General features: G+C 34.8%; 2 protein-coding genes across 3 annotated transcripts; one reads left to right on the top strand and one right to left on the bottom strand.

The window, feature by feature from the left end:
* The first annotated feature begins 2,194 nt into the window (after positions 1–2,194).
* On the top strand, positions 2,195–12,544 carry LOC132031348 (rab GTPase-activating protein 22-like). 2 transcript variants are annotated; one of them, XM_059421273.1, is made up of 13 exons: positions 2,195–2,350; positions 3,126–3,249; positions 5,726–5,821; positions 6,028–6,131; positions 6,697–6,866; positions 7,001–7,078; positions 7,181–7,303; positions 7,994–8,082; positions 9,420–9,525; positions 10,709–10,806; positions 10,953–11,204; positions 11,820–11,903; positions 12,122–12,544. In XM_059421273.1, exons 2-13 carry the CDS (start codon positions 3,157–3,159, stop codon positions 12,140–12,142), a joined length of 1,314 nt encoding a protein of 437 aa, XP_059277256.1. In that variant the 5' UTR covers positions 2,195–2,350; positions 3,126–3,156; the 3' UTR covers positions 12,143–12,544. The 2 variants fall into 2 exon arrangements, with proteins under 2 accessions (XP_059277256.1, XP_059277255.1); XM_059421272.1 differs by lacking the exon at positions 2,195–2,350 and having other exon boundaries at positions 2,921–3,249.
* Positions 12,545–15,553: 3,009 nt separating this feature from the next.
* Positions 15,554–18,690, bottom strand: LOC132031347 (protein translation factor SUI1 homolog). Its single transcript, XM_059421271.1, has 5 exons — positions 18,527–18,690; positions 17,203–17,304; positions 16,751–16,956; positions 16,600–16,653; positions 15,554–15,800 (listed from the first exon to the last, which is right to left on the bottom strand). The coding sequence occupies exons 2-5, from the start codon at positions 17,237–17,239 to the stop codon at positions 15,756–15,758; spliced, it is 342 nt and encodes a 113-aa protein (XP_059277254.1). The 5' UTR covers positions 17,240–17,304; positions 18,527–18,690; the 3' UTR covers positions 15,554–15,755.
* Between the last annotated feature and the right edge of the window lie 431 nt (positions 18,691–19,121).

Here is a 19,121-nt window from a genome sequence, read left to right as displayed (position 1 = left end):
TCCATATGTCAAAATACGATCGTATTTCAAAATACGGCCCGTATTTCAAAATACGGCCGCATTTAGCTGGGCCGAAAATCTAATTTTTCCGAACAGTAGATATTCGTCCATATCGGTTCTAATCATTATTTTTCATTCCTTCAAGCCCTAGAACGACTTCTTACCCTCTTCCATCATCAAGAACACCAAGGTAAGCCTACTCTAATTATTCCAACTCAATTCTAACGTATACTCTAATGATCTAAACAAGAAATCATCATTCCAAAACTAGGGTTTTCAAGAAAACCCATCTCAAGGTTCAAGAATTCAAGATTTTGAAAATCTTCTTCAAAGCTCAAGTCTTTAATTCAAGTTTTGGAGCGACTAAGGTATGTAGAGTTACTATCTACGTGTGAGAACATCATTATTCTTCCCACGCCTCATAATCCATAAATTATGATTCTTTACGAAAAAACTAGGGTTTCTATACCATGTTCATGATAACCCTAGGTCCATGTCCATGATTATATTATGTATGAATTGTTATAATTCCATCATTGAGTTCTTAATATTTCTTTATGATTATTAAGAATGTCCGTAATCCAAGAAAGCCCATATATCTCATTCCATGGGTTCATGCGACGCTAGTTTATGATATATTATGTTATTTTCAAGAAAGTACTATACATGTTTTACAAGTTCGTACAAGCAAGCTATAATGCATGATATCCATGTACAAGCAAGTTATATTCATGAAAACCATGCGTAAGTGTCACTTATTTTACATGTTCAAGTTTTTGGGAGTTGCATTAATTACGAAGGCTTCAAACGACTCGAAACTACGTAGCCACCGTAGGATGAGGATTGTTCCACCCATGCTTAGGACGATCTCTCATAATGACCGGATCCTTTCATATTTTATTAAATCTCATGTTCCCAGCAGGAGACCGAGTGTTCGTGCGGGACGCAAGCACCGGACCATGTATCGGTTATAAGTTATTGCTCTCCCTACTTATGATATTTTTACTCATGCTTTATATTATATATGTATTCATGTTCATACTCATAGCCAGGTTTCAGTTTCACGTTCAGTTCTTATCTTTATTACTTTATGTCCCATGTTATTTCATTCAGTTGCTTTACATACCAGTACTTTCAATGTGCTGACGTCCCCTTTTACTACCCGGGGGCCTGCATTTCACGATGCAGGTACGTATTTACAGGACGCCGCATCTGCTCAGTAGGATTTGCTCGTATCAGCTCATTGGTGAGCCCCATCTCATTCGGGGTTTAGTCAGTTATCTTTATTTTACTAGTCATGCATTTAAAGGTATGCTGGGGGCCTTGTCCCAGCAAATACGTTTTCCAGTCAAGATTCATGATAGAGGTTTCATAGACTAGTCAGTTTAGTTATGTTAGACATGCAAGGTATTTAGCCATCTTTGGCTCAACTCGTGTTATTTCCGCACTTATGATTTAAACAAGTATTTCATTAAATTATTATGACATCTCATGTTTTATAAAAGCTCATCACGTTCATGCTATATTTCCTCTCATGTATGCCTCATGATGATTCAGCAAGCCATGTGGTTCGCTCGGTCACATGCAATATGGCACCGAGTGCCGTGTTTCGCCCAGGCCATAATTCGGGGCGTGACAACTTACCAAATCAAGAAAGAATTAACCTTACTTTTTCAGATTTGTCCTTATTAAGTGTTAAGTGATCAAATCTCAATACCTCAGATTTGTCCTTATTAAGTGTTAAGTGATCAAATCTCAATACCTATTTAAGTAGGGGCATTTTAGTCAAATCGCCTATTTTTATCTAGGAATTAATATTTTCTTAAGGGATGTGCAAATGACTAAGTGAACACTCTTTTTTAATCAGAGGGTGTACCATTTAATTAAGTGTAAAATAGTCAAAAGGCCTGGATGGAGTACTTAGCAGTAAATTATAATTTTCACTGTTATTTTTATCATTCTTCATTTGAATGGCAAATAGAAGAAAACAAAATAAATATCTTAAATTAAAATAGCTGAACCTAAATTTTCCCTTATCAAGAGATAAAATCCCAAATTTTATGAAAAAACCAATTTTTTATTTTGCACCATCATTTTCTTATCTTTTTTCTCTTATCTCTAAAATTTACATCCCTTTTCCAGATTTGAATAAATTTCTCTATTCCAAAATATCTCATTTCTTTCAAACATAAGAGTGGATCAGGAAAAACACATTTTTAAAGAGCTAGAAAAAGAAATAGTTAAGAAGAAAAAAAAAATTATAAAGAAATAGAAGGAAGAAGAAGGAACGAAATCATGGGAGGAGAAGAAGAGTGGAAAAAACAAGAAAAACATAAGAGGCACGGAAAAAGTCTGCCAATTTTTGGATTGCTTTGGCAGGTTGGCCCCAAGAAGTCCATTTGTCAAATGCTAAATGCCTCACACAACTAGGATGTGGCATATGAGACACAACATAAATTTTTCCCGTCAACTACCCTCAACTCCTTAACATAATGCAAATAATACTCTTGAAACAAAAAAAACAAAAGTCAAAACATATACTACCCTTTTCCCTTTGTACTTTTGTTTTGCTTTTAACTAGTCTTTTTATCTCTGTTGAAACCCCAACCAGCTAAGCAAAAAACAAACAAAAAAAAAAAGGTATAATGTGGGTCCCCCTTTCTGTTCTTGTTATTGAAATTCAGATCAAGGGTTGTTACTTGTTAGTATAGAAATTGTTGATTTGAGGAGCTTTCGAGGTAGCAAAAACTTATATTTGAATTGTCAATTATCGTGAGTTGTAGTACTTTTTACTAATTTTCAAATATATAAATTTTATTTCGAATAATTTAAAGGTTTTATATCTAAATTTATTGTTAAAATTAAAACCGTGCGACTCTTGAAATTTGAATTGTGCCAACAGATGGAGTATTAAAAGAAAAAGGGGAAACTTTTCCTACCCTGTTTTCTTTAATTTTCTGATTGTGCTTTTGTTTGCTTTTTAACTAGTCTTTTTTTATCTCTGTTAAAACATCAACCAGCTAAGCAAAAATAATAAAAAACAGGTATGAGGTGGGTCCCACCTCTGTTCTTGTTGTTGAAATTCTGATAAAGGTTAGTTGGTATTGAATAGTTGGTTTTAGGAGTTTGTTTTGAAGGTAGAAAAAACCTTCAAGAATGTGGAGGAACCATGGAGCTACTGCTGATTCATTCTATCAAGTTCGTCCTGAATATGCTGATGATGTTCCAGAAACCAAGTTTAGAATCAAGGTAATTGGTTTTTTCTAGATAAATATTATCATGATTGTACAATATACTCCATCTGTTCCAATTTATGTGACACTTTTCGCTTCCCGGTAGTCAATTTGAATAATCTTGGGAGCTAAGCTTGATTAGATTTCCCGAGAGTCAATTTGACTAATCTTTGAAGCTAAATTTGATTAGATTTCCCGAGAGACAATTTGACTAATCTTTGAAGCTAAACTTGATTAGATTTCCCGAGAGTCAATTTGACTAATCTTTGAAGCGAAATTTGATTAGATTTCATGAGAGTCAATTTGACTAATCTTTGAGCTAAATTTGATTAGATTTCCCGAGAGTCAATTTGACTAATATTTGAAGCTAAATTTGATTAGATTTCTCAAGAGTCAATTTGACTAGTCTTTGAAGCTAAATTGGATTAGATCAACTTAATATTTTAAAATTAATATTTGGATATTCAAGAACTATATGAGAAGTAATATGAGTTCTAATTCTTCTCATGTTAATATGATGATCATATATCTTAAAATGTTTTTCAAAGTTTACTTAGTTTGAATCTCGAAAAGCGAAAAGTGCCACATAAATTGGACAAAGGGAGTATATTATCTTGGTCCATCGCGGTGAAGGCTTGAGATGTTGATGCTTTTGAGATTGTTAGAGATGCAAAAAGTTTGGATAAAGTTGATTTGATTGCATAGCTTCCTGTATTTTGACTTGGAGTATGCATTTTAGGCTTTTGAACTGGAGATATAGAGAGATTTGATTGAATGATTTGCTATTTTAGGGATGAATGGATCCATCTTAATTTGGCCTGATCTAAGATTCTGCAGAGGGACCATTAATGGGATCAACATAACTAAAATGGAATTGTAATCAAAGCTTAAAAGTAATACTACTCAAATCTTTCTCTTGTCATCAACGCCTCAGCCCAGCCAGTTGGATCAGCTGTATGAATGCTCACCATCCCTTTTGCTCCATCTGGAGCTGTTTTATTCTGATATTTAATTTATGTTTTCTAACACTATAAGTTTCTAAATCTTTTACTAACATATAAATCTCTAAAACTCTTAGCAAGTATTAGGCCTAATATAAACTTACTGACATGTCTAAGCCTTAATACCTAAAATAACATGGAAGGAAGTTGAGTTTGAGAGGTTTGATAACTTAAGTATTTCTAGCAAACAGAAGTTTTACCGTATAAATTTCATGGGTCAACGATAAAGCCTTTGGCCCCCTTCCCAAGATCCTGCGTAAACATGGAATAATGAGGATACAAAAATATTATGAAGGGGACGACAAGAAATATTACACTAGAATAAAAGAAGAGTTCTCTACCATTTTAAGTACTATTCTTATCAATGAGAATGTAATAGAAAACTAAAAAACTCCTAGTTACACCAAACATAGTTTATCTAATATCCAATTTCATTTTCTTAGAGCTGTTTTTTTGCTGATGTTCCTCTCTATACACAAAGGCAATCTCTTTTGTTGCTTATCCTAATTCTTGTGTCCATCAGTTATCCTTACATCAGCGAGATTTTGTGGCTAATTGTGTAACCCTGCTTCATTTTTGGTAGCATGAAAAGAAATTGTCATTTCTGTTTACCACCAGAACAAGCTTGTATTAATTCATAAAATGAGGGTCTTGATACATTATCAACTTTATAAGATTGGTTAAAAATTGTAATGATTTTTCTATTACCATAAATTGTTGGATATGTGGTTATACAAGATTGATAAGATTATAAATGATCGTAGATAGAATTGCAAGTAGCGGGCATATAGAGGACAAAATTAGAGACGATCATCTGAGATGGTTTGATCATGTCGCAGATTAATGCTTGAAGGTACTAGAAGGGGATGGAATAGATCTAAAATAATATAAAGGAAACTTATCTTAAAAGGCCTACAATTACTCGGAATCAACGAGGACTTAAATAAGAATAAAATACAATGAGCGTAAAGGATCTACATTAGTGATACCAACTAGTTGAGATTTTTTTATTTTTTATTTTTTGATAAGTCAGACATTCATGGACATGCACCAAGTTGGTGAGAGTATTTACAGTGTTTGTAGCATATGCATTAAGCTCCTAAAAAGTAAACACCTATTCTCCTATCCAACCAACACTTGTTAGCTATAAACCCCCTACTCCATGTATGTAAATACTCCCAAATCTAAGCATCATAGTTGTTATTACACTTATGTAAGGTTCGAGATTTGCAATGAATCTTTTTAGTCTTGTTAAAAGCTTGTATGTCAATGTAAAGATAATCGTGACATTTAAAGAACCTCTAGTTTTAGATAACTCCTGAATTTCTCTGGAATGAATGAGCTCAAATAGAGCGTACGGAAGAGGATTCATATAACGACCTCAACTTGGTTTTGGATTGAGGTGTGATTGATGGATTGAATTGAATCCTTGTCACCCTTCATTTCTAATGTTTTTCCTCATATTTATTATCTAATGATCTATTTATTCAGGTTGGGAAAACCCTAAGTGCAAGAAGATGGCATGCTGCATTTACTGAAGAAGGTTATCTTGACATAGGCAAAATACTTAGTCGAATTTGTCGTGGGGTAAGGTTAGCTTCAAGTTACTGTCAGTTTATGTGCCATATAGTTCAGTAATATTGCAATTCTGCATCTTTATTGTTTGTTTGATGCTATTTTTTTTGTGGTACTGATTTAATAAACTTGTGTGACATAATCCTAGTCTTTCTTAAACTATTTTTGGCAAGTTCAGTGTACCAGAATGCTAAATATCGAGTATTCGTGGCTTTTAGGGTATTCATCCATCAATTAGAGGTGAAGTTTGGGAGTTCTTACTGGGTTGTTATGATTCAAAGAGCACATTTGAGGAACGAGAGCAGTTACGACAACGTCGGAGGTATATTTTTTCTTTATTAAGCAAGTATGAATATATCCGGACAACAATTAAATTTTTGCAAACTATGTGCTTCATCATCCTAAGCTAGTTACTCGAGTAGAATTACAAGAGAAGTTATTATTGGAGGTGACTCAAAAATAGTCTAGGCTTTCCAAACCGCTTCATATGGAATAGTTACATCATTAATAAACCCATCATTTTGTCCAGAAGATAAACCCTGTGAATAGATGTTAATTTACAATTAGATGTTGAAACTTAAACCCATATTTGTATCCCTAATATTAATGAGCATTGTTCTTTTCGTCATAAAATATGCATATTGCTATCTCGTTTTACTGCTTCAAATGTTGCATCCTGGAAGTCCTTTTACTCTATCTTGCGCTGGTGGTTTCCAAAGCTTCATATCTGAAGATTTGGCTTTTGCATATTTTGTATCTATGATTCAGCAACAGACAAATTATCTTCACTCGTGAAATTTGATAATACTTTGCCATTCAACAGTATATATCAATACTGATCCATTTCAAAATCACATTCTCAACATGCATTTCTTGTATGCATTCAGGGTACAGTATGCTAGATTGAAAGAAGAATGTCGTGTGATGTTTCCCTTGATTGGAAGTGGTCGGTTTATTTCTGCACCTGTAATCACCGAAGATGGTGACCCTATTCGAGATCCTATAGTTCTTCAAGAGTTGAATGCGGCAAGAGAACCAACTTCAGCTGGTCAAAATGGTATTCCTTAACATGTTCAGTTTCCAAGTAGTGTGCTTTCTCTTTCTCGTTCTCTCTGTCTTCCTGTCGTTCTGGTGGAAAGGTTCTTGTATGCTGCATACAGTGACGATTTTTTTGATATCATGGAATTGCAGGTCTTTCTGGTGATTTTGAATTGGTGAAGGAGCACGACAAAAAAATAATCCAGTGGAAACTCTCGTTACACCAAATAGGTTGGTTATGTATACAGATTGCATAAGCTTGTTTCTGTATCTTCACAATTAATTTCTTTGTTTGTATGTTAAATCTTTTCATCCTTGTTCGTATTATGCTAGGATTGGATGTGATTCGTACCGACAGGACACTTGTCTTTTATGAGAAACAAGAGAATCTATCGAAGCTTTGGGATATTCTGGCTGTTTATTCTTGGTTTGACAAAGAAGTTAGTTATTGTCAAGGTGGGTTATTATAGTATGCTCTTAAGATAATTCTTCCAGTATTTTGGCTTCTTTGTGATCCTGTAATTGCTTTAGCACAGTGAATCGTTTGCAATAGATCAAGGGTGGCCCAGTTGGTTGAGCATGGGGCTTTCATAATGGAGGTCTCAGGTTCGAAACCCCCTGCCTACGATAACAGGGGATTTATCTCTCCTGTGTGGTTTGCTGGCACAGGAGCGGGGTTTACCCTGTGCGCGCCCAAAGGGTAGTGGCTGCGGATTCCCTTGTCAAAAAAAAAAAAAAAAAAGAAAAAGAAGAAGAAGTTAGAACTCGTGTTAGTGATACTAGTTTGAATGTTATAGTGTTTACTTATTTTGACTTACTACTATGCACTATGCTTAAGTTGACGATCTTTTCCAATTGCTCAAATCTATGTATCCTCAAAATCTCTCTAAATTAAATGTTCCATCATAAATTGTTCTTGCAAGGGAAGGTATCCATATTTTACGCATGGTCCTTTTGTGTTTTTTCTTCACTCCAGCATTCATATTTTTGTCATTGTCCGCATAAACTTTATCTCCACCGGAAAATCATCCTTCTACTTACCTTTTTGAGTCCATTGTATTCCTTATACATGATCACAAGCTTCTCTCTTATTTATTGCTTCGAGCTTGTGCTGAAACTCTTTTAACATTTGACAATGCTGAACAGGAATGAGTGATCTTTGCTCTCCCATGATTATGCTACTTGATGATGAAGCAGATGCGTTTTGGTGCTTCGAACGTATGATGAAGAGACTGGTACACTAATATTAATCTTTACTCAGACTGCCTGCGTATGCCCTAATTGTGTAAATTGTACTTTGAACTACCATGGGCTATCCAGTCCTAATATAATCTTACTACTCTGATGCCTGGTAATTTCCTGAATTTTTTTGAATACTCCCATCATTTCGTAACAGAACTCTTTTGTTATCTCCCTGAATTCCAGTATACATCTGGATTAACAAATAAAAAAGAGGATTTCATTTTTCACACTGTGTGTCGTAGTGCTTGCCATAAAAATAGTTGGGGCAGTAGAGTTACAACATTGGTGGTGTCCACTGACACACGCGCATACACCCCCCCCCCCCCCCCCCCCCCCAAAAAAAAAAAAAAAACCCACACACACACAGAGATGGAGGCGGGAGATGGAGAGACCAGTGATTGCCATCTATCCTAAATTTGACAGTTAACCACTTATGATACCTTGCCTAACATTGTCGTGTCTGTTACATGCTTCCATATTTGATCCAGGCGCAAGTTTCCTCGAATAGCATCTCTTTTTAAGCATTTTGAATTATACAGGCTTATCCTTCTAATCCTAAATGCATTATTCCTTTCGTACCGAGATAGTTTCTTTCCATTGCGGTTTGAAATGCCGTTAAGGTTTAATCTTCTCCGCAGAGCTGAGAGAAACATTTTGTTGTAAAGAGTAGAGCAATATTGAAGAATGAATTGACCTTTTATTAACTTGTACTGTGCAGTATCTAAAGGGCTATACACGACTGTAACATAGAGTCCTGATACATACAAAGTCTGTACATGATAACTATAGGAGATAAACCTGGATAACAGAAAAACAATTTAAATAGTACTAAATGAACTGAAGTGATTGAGATAAAGTCTGAGTCAAAAGCAGGAAAACAACATAATTAATACAAAAATAAACTTCAGTCCTTATTAAGTTGTGTGCATTTATCCCTTTGATATCTAGTAGCATTGCTATCCCTTGCAATTCCTTAGATTCTGATAGTTCCATCGGCAATCATACATACAATCATGTCAAATCCTTCATCCTTTCTATTTGAGCTGAAGTTTCTTATGAGATCAGAATATTACTCGTAATATTAGAGGACAGAAACAATCATAAATTATATAAGAAGAATATCTTACTACACCAAAATATTACACATGGTAAAATATCCGGGAAAAGCTGATGAGGTTACACAACTCAGGTTGTTGAAACTTCATTCCTTAGTTTCTGTGCTTATAGATATGCATCTATAGGCTTTTACATCTTTAGCTGCTGGTTTAACATACATTATTTATGTTTGTAATATTGTGACTAATACTAAGTGTTTTGACCCATTTTAAAGAGAAGAAATTTCAGATCTACTGGAAATTCTGTTGGAGTGGAGGCTCAGCTGAGTAATCTAGCATCAATAACTCAAGTTATTGATCCCAAACTTCACCAGCACTTAGGTACCATCTCTCTACTTTATACTTAAATACTGAGCTATTCCGATATATGTATAGTTTTATGACTTCATCCGATCTAGAGTATCTTTTGCTAGTTGAGAATTAGGGGCGCCGGAGCTAGTTTTTCAATTACGGGTTCAGTCAAATTCATTAGTTTTGATTTAATCATAAAAAATTCTATTGAATGTATACAAATTATTAAGTTAAATCTCAAAACTTAAAAGGAAGGGGAGCCTTGGCGTAACTGGTAAAGTTGCTGCCATGTGACCAGGAGGTCACGGGTTCGAGCCGTGGAAACAGCCTCTTGCAGAAATGCAAGATAAGGCTGCGTACAATAGACCCTTGTAGTCCGGCCCTTCCCCGGACCCCGCGCATAGCGGGAGCTTAGTGCACCGGGCTGCCCTTTTCAATAACTTAAAAGAACTAAAATTTTGAACCCATAAACTTCAAATCTTGGTTATGCCTCTGGTGAGAATTACATTTTGTCTAAGAAATTGATACTCATTAATCAATCCTTTTGTTTAAAATTTACATAACATGAGCAGGAGTCAATTATGCACCATACTATATGTCCTAGTAATTCTTTCACAACCAATAGATAAGACCTTTTTCTTTGTGTGTGTGAAGTTGAACTGGCAGAACTAGAATAAATTGGAAGTTAAAGATACCTTCACTAACATTCTGTTTGCTGGCTGGGCATGTCCAAGTTGGCTTAGCGGCAGCAGGCTTTCCTTGATTTTGTTAAATTTTAATTATATTAAATTTGATGGTTGCAAAAAGGGGTGGAAAATGTGGATAGTGCTATTTTGATAGCTTACTTCTTAACACAAGCTTCTGTTCAAATTCATTGATTTCTTTTGACTTTCTTGAATTTCCGTTATGTTAGAATATTCTGGTCTATATAGAGCTCTGTAAATTTGCCCATCAATTGCTTTTTACGTTGCTTCAGTTATCGAGACACAATCAGTACCCAGTGTGAACTGATTAAAGAACGAGCTTGCAGCCATTTTGAATGTTCTTTTGTGAGCTGAGTCTCTCAGTGTGATCCTCTTATATATATTTAATTGTTTGAGAAGTAATCTTCTTGTACAAATTTTAATTATCAGAAGTATTCCGTGATTCTCTATTTTTATGCTTCATCTTGTTGAAAAGTATCATTGAATTTCTTCGTGATGTTGGCCCACAGAAACATTAGGTGGAGGTAATTACGTGTTTGCTTTTCGAATGCTCATGGTTTTGTTCCGTCGAGAATTTTCTTTTGCTGATTCATTATATCTTTGGGAGGTAAGATTCATTACCTAATAATGTTTTCCTGATCGTTATTTAAATGGCTTTGCATCTGGATGCCTGCGAAGCCACTAATAAATTTTCCTTCTCTAAAAATTTATGGTTTTGACCATGATGTTCGTATTGTCCACTTTTTCCAACAGATGATGTGGGCTCTGGAATATGATCCGGAATTTTTTCTTATGTCTGAAGACCCTAACTTAATTGCTGAAAAATCTGGACAAGCAAAAGTAAAATCAATACGCCAGTACGGGAAATATGAAAGAGAGATTTTGAGAAGTGGAGGTAAAGATGCAGAAGCTCCCCTCCCAATTTCTGTTTTCCTAGTAGCCAGCGTCCTGAAGGACAAGAGTGCGAAGTTAACAGAAGCTAGAGGATTGGACGAGGTTGTTAAGGTTGGTTTGACAAATACGTAAATTAGGTGCTATTTTGTTCTCCAACTCATGGATTCCCTTTTCCTAATCTCTGATAGGCAATTATCATAGTCCATGGTGAAACAAGTTAGTTAATAAGCACATCATACAGAACTTCTGATCACGAAAATTCACATCTACCCTTACTGCCCCTTGTAGGATGAATAGAAAGGATAGCTATTGCATTTAAAAATAAAAAAACCGCTATAAGATGGTTTTTTGGACCTGTATGCTGTAGATTTTAAAGTACATACATAAAAGATAACTTCAGGCAGAGACACTCTTAGCCTCTCATTTATCTAGTGTATTATGGATATCTACTGTTAATTGATTGCACCAAAGATTTGAAATCCACATGTATTTGTCATGCAACCGATATACTGGATATTCCAAGAATTAAGAAGTCCGTGAAAAGTGTCTAAAATCTAAATGACTGTTACAAATTATGGATCTCTAGTATAGATATGCAAATGGAGTATATGTAGGTTGTGTTTTTGACGTTTTCAGTTACTTGTAAGTTTTACTTCATTCATTAGTTAGATCATTTCTTGCCCATTAGGAATTCATACTCTAAATTATTTGCTTAATATTTTTCAGATACTGAATAACATTACTGGAAACCTGGATGCCAAAAAGGCTTGCAGTAGCGCAATGAAACTTCAAAAGAAGTATCTTAAGAAGGTAACCTTTCCTAAATGATGGTTAAATCAAAATGTGTGTCCAACTTTATTGTCACATTACAAGTAACATGAAAGCAAAAACATGATATCACAGGTAAGTACATGAGAAACTGTCATTCTTGGAGTATTAGTATCTTACTGTAAAAAAGGTAGCAATATTTGCAAGATTGATTAAGAAAGACTGATTTCATTTGTAAATACTGCTTCTGGTTAAAACAGGCAGCCAACAACAATAGGTAGTCGAGCAGAGCGACTACTATGGAGCTCATGTAATATTCTCAATGAAAACAACGGTATCAACTTTTTTTCTTCCGGTAGCAACTCATTGCCGGCCAAGAAGGTATGACAAGAATCTATATTCTGATTTTTGGCCCTGTCGAGGAACATTAGCTGCTTTTGCTACTGTTGTTGTGATGTTGTAAGACATGTAAAATACCATTCTAATCTGGTCCCATATTAGGGTTCTCGTTATATACGTGTACTGATTCAAAGTATAATGTGCTCTCAAGGGTCTTCGGAGTACAAGGACACTCTTCCAAAGGTTTGTATTATTAAAGTTGTAAAATACCAAATGTTATTTTCCATCGAGGGAAATTGGAGGAAAAAGTTTATCCAGACGATAATCTCATTCATGTTTCGGGATAGAGCAATGTTTTCATCTTAGTTTTGATTTTCTTTTATACTGGCTTTTAAGATATACAGTCAAAATGCTCCGAGACAAAAATCAAGAGGGAAAGCACAATAAATGGAGAGAGATAACAGAAAAAACTCCTAACGTTAATATTCTATGTGAATGATTTTCTTGCATGTGGCCGCCAGAAATACTCATGAGCTGAAATAGAAATGGTCAAAGAATACTTTTTACAAAAAGGAGTAAATTATGCTAAACATCTGTGCAGTATGATATAATCACATTACAAAGAAACTGCTCATCTATTTTCCAAAGTGAATTATATTGCAAGAAATATTTAACTAGCAAAATAAGTCTAAACTACTACTCCTAAGTTAGTCGATTCTTGAAAACAAGTGATGTTATTTGAGGCTTTTGCATTGGAGTCTGCCTGAATCCAAGATAAATTGAAGCTTGCCAGAGGATGGACAATAAAGTAAAACATATTGTCATTAAAACTGAGTTTTTATTCATTTGTCTCTCCTTTCGTTTTGTATTGTTTTGTCTCTCTTATCATTTTCAGTATCTAGCGTCTCATAGATGGCCAGGCAGAAAAAGACAGGCAGTGGATGCTACCTTCGATTCATTGTTATAGCCGGCGTGAGCCTTTTGCACTGGTTGGAGCATGGATGTTTTATCTTGTCCACTCTACGTCTGTTACTGTAGGGTGTACAAACCAAGTCCCATTGGAAGTTGATAAGAAAAATTACATATAGGGTGTTTACAATCTGAATGAGAGATCTTTTGGGAAAAATCTTGGAGGTTTGGCTCACAATGGACAGTATCACACCAAGTTTAAAGTATCTCTAAGCTATTTAGCACAATAAGTTGGTATCAATGTTGATAGTTTTGAGGGGATGCGTATTGAGATAGCAGAGAGTAGCTCTTAGTTGAGATAGCAGAGAGTAGCTCTTAGTTGACGGCGCCATGAAGAGCTAAAAGAAAAAGCCCAATGGGGTGATTAGCGTGAAATGGGCCAGTTTACTGGCTTTGCCCTGTGGCGAGCTAAAAGAACAAACCCAATAAGTGATGTGTTGATGGCTTAATGAGAAGATATGAAGACGGCAGAGAATAGCTCTCATGTCGTAGCCATGAATAGCTAAAGAACAAGCCCAATGGGGTGATGGGGTGAAACAAGCCAGTTTACTGCTTATGCTCTGTGAAGAGCTAAAGAAAAAAGTCCAATGAAGTAATGGCATCGATGGTTCGTCTTGCATAAGACTAGTACAAAGCTACCTTCATGCTGCCCATGAAAAGTTAAAGAACAAGCACAATCGAGTGTTGGTGTGGAGAGACCGATTTAATACCTTTGCCTCGTGAAAACATAAAGAACAAGAATAATGGAACGATGACATGGAGTGTGTTGGTTTATTGCCATTTGCTCATCTACGAGCTAGTTTGCAACATTTACTTGTAGTTTGAAGACGCACACATAAGAAATCCGTGCACTTTGGTGGCTGAATCTGAATCTACAAATAAGGTCATATTCTTTTTTTAGTTCTGGAGTTGATAAGAAAACTAAGTTACTTATAAGTTGGTTAAGATAAATTTCATGGTGTGAGGCCTCTCTGGGTAAACTCGGTCAGCGCTAATAGTTGAGTTGAATATAACTTAAGATGTAATATAATTTTATGCAATTTCAATTACTCATAATACAACGTTTTGCTGTGGTTTCCTAAATGTAATAGATGCTTTGCTTATTATCATATGTACACATATATACTCTATAAAAGCTCACAATCCATTCTTTATTTATTTTTTTAAGAAGGCAAAGATATAAACATACCGCAGAAGAGAAACCAAAGGTGGTTTCCTAGAATTGGGATCACATATATACCAGCTCACAATACAGTAATCAGACGAAGTTATCAGTCAAAATAAGAGAAGTGAAGGGAGCAAGCAAAACTGCTAGCAAGAAGCCAACTTGGAATCTAAATGCTGCGTTTCTTTTAGGCAAATCTGTTGGAAGAGCACATTCTTTCCATTGGAAAACACCTTAGAAGGGAATCCATCACCAGCTGCAATATAATATTAATATGAGATGTGTTCTTCTTAAAGAATGAAATCAGACATTGTTGTTTTCCAGGCACCTGAGGATCCTTATCAGGATTAGTCCCATTATGAACAAAGGTAAGATGAAATACTCTCTTTTTAGCCACCACCTTTTTCCAACAAACTAGTGGGAATGGTTTTACCATATACAAATGAATTAAGGTACTTCTGTTGGATGTATTAATTGAAGGAATACTAGTATTAAGAAAACGTACAAGTAGTATTTGAAATTACATAAAAAACATTTGAAGAGACGTAGAAATCAAGGCAAATTTTTATGATTTGTCATTAGACATGTCATGCAACGCGTGTTGTTAGTATTTTGAACATTAGACAATGAATTTGTAAAGGCATACATAAATTTACAGAGGTGCGAGCTAGCTCACTCACTGCACTCCACATAAACTTTATATATGTACATAAAAAATAAAATTTTACTTAGGTTACACTTGACCTATAGTCACAAAACACATCAGGTGCAGCAATACACTGCAACTTCTGATTTGAAGTTGTATCCCCTCCCCCTTAATTTGCTGTACAGATTTACTTATGTTACACTTGAACTATAGTCACAAAACACATCAGGTGCAACAATACACCGCAACTTCTGATTTGAAGTTATATCCACGCCCCCGTAATTTGCTGTACAAAAATATTACTTTACTAGGACAACTTTCTAGCTCTCTGATGATTGTAGAATCCCTCACAATCGATCGAGGGATGTAGGATAGATAAGACCTTTGCATCTTTAACAATAAGATTCGGATTTCGAGTACTGAAAATGGAGAAATTCCTCGTAGAGAGAACCCAAAACAATTACGCAGAAAAGCAAGAGTAAATTCATTACCTTTATCAAACAAGCCAGAACCATTATGCACAAAAGCAAGAACATATGCATTACTTATATCAAACAAGCCAGAACCCTCATGTAGAAAAGCAAGAACAAATACATTACTTATATCAAACAAGCCAGACCCCTCATGCAGAAAAGCAAGAACAAATACATTACTTATATCAAACAAGCAGAAGAACAACATTAGCAAGTTTACAGTTTACAACAACTCAAGTTCATAACAGCATTATTTGGAACAGAAAGAAGTATTGTAACTGCGCAGTGATTGATATTGGCAATCAGAAACCATGAATTTTGATGTGTTCTTTCTTCACTACTCCAGCCTGTTTCAAAAAAAAAATAAAAAAAATTCAGACATTAGCTTAAATATAAATTACATTCAAATACTACCAACAAACAAATCAAAATTCGATCAAGCTAGAGAACATCCTAGTGACAGTGTGAACGTTGCTTTTTCTCTATTCGGACCCTGGTATCAGGAGATATTCAGCAAATAATCCCAAGTCCCAACAATGAAGGACTCCCAAGACTGAAGAAGGGAAAAAAATTCTCCCCAACCAAAATAATGGGTGCCTAGATAGATATTTATGTTTAAAACGCAACTAACTACTAATAACCAATTAATAGTATATGATTTTTTAAGGAGTTTATAAGTTGACAGTATAATGACTAAGGAGATAAAAAGAACAACCGAAAACACAACTTACTCATAGCCAATTTCAGTTCCCACAGAAAAAAAAAAAAGGCCTCATCATAATCAGCACGAACAGAGCATACTTAAATACATATTTGATAACCGAAAAATTCCCGAGGGCCATCTGAAGCAATGTTCTAAACTCGATGCATAATGAGCCCGCCATCTACCCTTCTACACTTAAATACCAGGTTTTTATAGGCAACAGGGATCAACACATGATGTGCGCCTAATCGACACACCAAACATTGAGTTCTTACCACTAAACCAAAGCATGGGGCCAATAAAGGACAATTTGAGAAAAAGAGAAATCAGACATGACCAATTGAGGTAGAAGTATAATGTGCTTTCCTCTATTTTACCCTCTCATCACAGGTATAATTTTAAATAAGAAAAAGATGCTGCTGGTTGATGTGAAGAACAATTACCTGGACAAGAAATGTTGAAACATTCTTTCGCTGATCACCCTGAAGTTGAATAACCTTCAAAGCCAAAAAAAAAAACCCATACATTAGTCATGCTCACCATATTTCTTTTTTCTTTGAGACGGTACAGAGATCAATATCCATCAAAACAAACCTGTCCCAATTCTGGATCCTGGACAACAGTGCCGTTGCAGCAAAACTCTTTCTTGAGATCCTTCAGTATTTTATTGTAGCTAAATTCTTTCTTCAAACCTTGCACAGTTGTCAGGCTTTTTCTACCATTCCTTTGTTGTATACGGATGTGCACATAATCTTTTGTCCCCGCACCAGAGTTCTCAGCATTTGCCTCAGCAAAGGGATCTGAGGACAGCAAAGCACCACAATATTTACAATTATAAAGCATAGCTAGGACATTACAGCTACCCTTAACTAGCACGCTCAACATTTTCATTTTTCCACATAAAATATAAAGATATAACCTCTTACGTACAAGTGCTTACTTGCAAGATTAGAATTTTTAAGTGATTGAATTAAAAAAAGATGACAGACATAGTGAAATCCACCAAATTCAACCAAAGAGGAACGTAAATTGAAGAAGTTGCATACCAAAAGCATTAGGCACTTGGAGATCGAGCTCAGACATGAAACTTGGCTGAAACGAAAGGGTAATAAGACCACGCACAATTCTTCAAACTTGAATGCTTAGACCTAGCAACATGAGAACCCTTCAGCAGTTAGTACAACTATCTACAATAAGCATAAACATGGAGTATACGTGGGTAAAACAACTATGCAAGAAAAATCACAATCAATTTCTCAAAGGGAAGTCTCTGAAATATGGATAAATTCTTATTTTGAGATAGATTATAAAGCACGACGTTAAACCTTCAATTGAAAAGGAAGTTATGCATTATTACCTGTTAGACCCTTCAATTATCCATGTGATATGATTATATCTACATTGTTAATTCATATTTGAGGGTTCTATAGTTCTAAAATAATCTAAATATGACATATATCCTAGGTAAAAGGACAACAAAACACATTTTAACTAAATCGAGATTAAATATGCTTAGCAAATATCACAAGGATTAAAAATTAGAAGTTACCACTAACTGAGTTTAAAAAGTGTAATCATCCCTATATCAAAAGTCAAAACCTTCAACCGCAAAAAGTGTGTTTTCAAAAGAAAAAAATCTTTTTTTTTTAATATATAAATAAATACCTAAAAATTCTATTTTTCGTGCATGAGTTACATAGCAAGAGGTATAGAATAAGGGAAATCAAAATCGAAGCCACAGAACTGTATCTACAGAATACTTGTGTAAAAGGGTAGAGCAACAAAAACTAAACATTTTCCGAGAAAAAAAAAAAAACTTTATTTTCAAGAAACTAAGTAAGAAACCCAATTATTTTTCAAAGAAAACATTCTCCTTTGTACCAAACACACCCATAGTAGCACTATAGAAGAAAGATGGAGCCTTTATTACAATTTACAATTAGTTGGAAAACATCAATATTTCAGCATAAAGACAACAATCAACGGCATAAAACAAATCAAGAAAAGAAAAGATAGTCCAAGAAAATTAGCGAAAAAACAACGCATCATACATTTATAATATATATCTAGATTTCTTTCGCCTAAACAATTAACCGACATATAAAATTCCCAATTCCTCAAAGAGTTATCTGGATTTTTTCGCCTAAACAATTAATCAACAAACAAAATATCTGAATTTCTTGGCCTAAACAATTTGTCGACAAATAAAATTCCCAATTCGTCAAAAGGGATCTTAAATTCCAAACATGGTGGACATGATTTCTTGAAACTTGTACTCATGACAGGTAATTAACACCACCGCAAATTCACTTGAACATTAATTATCATTAAAATAGATAAACGTTACAAATAAAGGGGTATAGAAATTACCTGATTTGAAAGTTTTAAGGTATGGAGAGATGATGAGTAAAATTGTAGAGAGTAAAGTAAAGGTATGAAGAATATAAAGATTTTCAATGTGAAAGGATCGATAGAATATATGTTAGGTCGGTCGCAAATTATGAAACGTAAGTGGAGCTATTATAGGCTGCGTGATGGAGCAGTATACTCTACTGTGCGGCCCCTTTAATGTTCACCTCCCACTTAATCGGAATTAATTTTCTTATTCCTTTTTGTTAAGTCAGTGTAACTACATAAAATACTCCTGTCGTATGAGTCAATTACAAATACACTTTATATTATAGTTTTAAAAGAAAGCATTTCACCTATACATGTAAATCATACACGCATATTAGCTTGAATAGTTTTTCATTTTACTAGAATATTAAGTATATACTTTTTGAAAAATATATAAAGTATATTTATAATCAGCGACAAATCTAATATTTCAAGATCATACGTGCAACTTTTAGGATAGGTGTTCAATTTGATTAGTATTTTAACAAATTTCGTGTGAAAGAACTTTAAATTCTAGATTTAATATGGTCAAGCGGGATTTATTCTGAAGGTTATGGTTTATTGGGGG

This window comes from Lycium ferocissimum, chromosome 9 (genome assembly GCF_029784015.1).
Source record: "Lycium ferocissimum isolate CSIRO_LF1 chromosome 9, AGI_CSIRO_Lferr_CH_V1, whole genome shotgun sequence".
NCBI classification, from domain to species: domain Eukaryota; kingdom Viridiplantae; phylum Streptophyta; class Magnoliopsida; order Solanales; family Solanaceae; genus Lycium; species Lycium ferocissimum.
The sequence above is the reverse complement of the archived record's forward strand: the minus strand, read 5'-3'. Positions and strand labels throughout refer to the sequence as shown.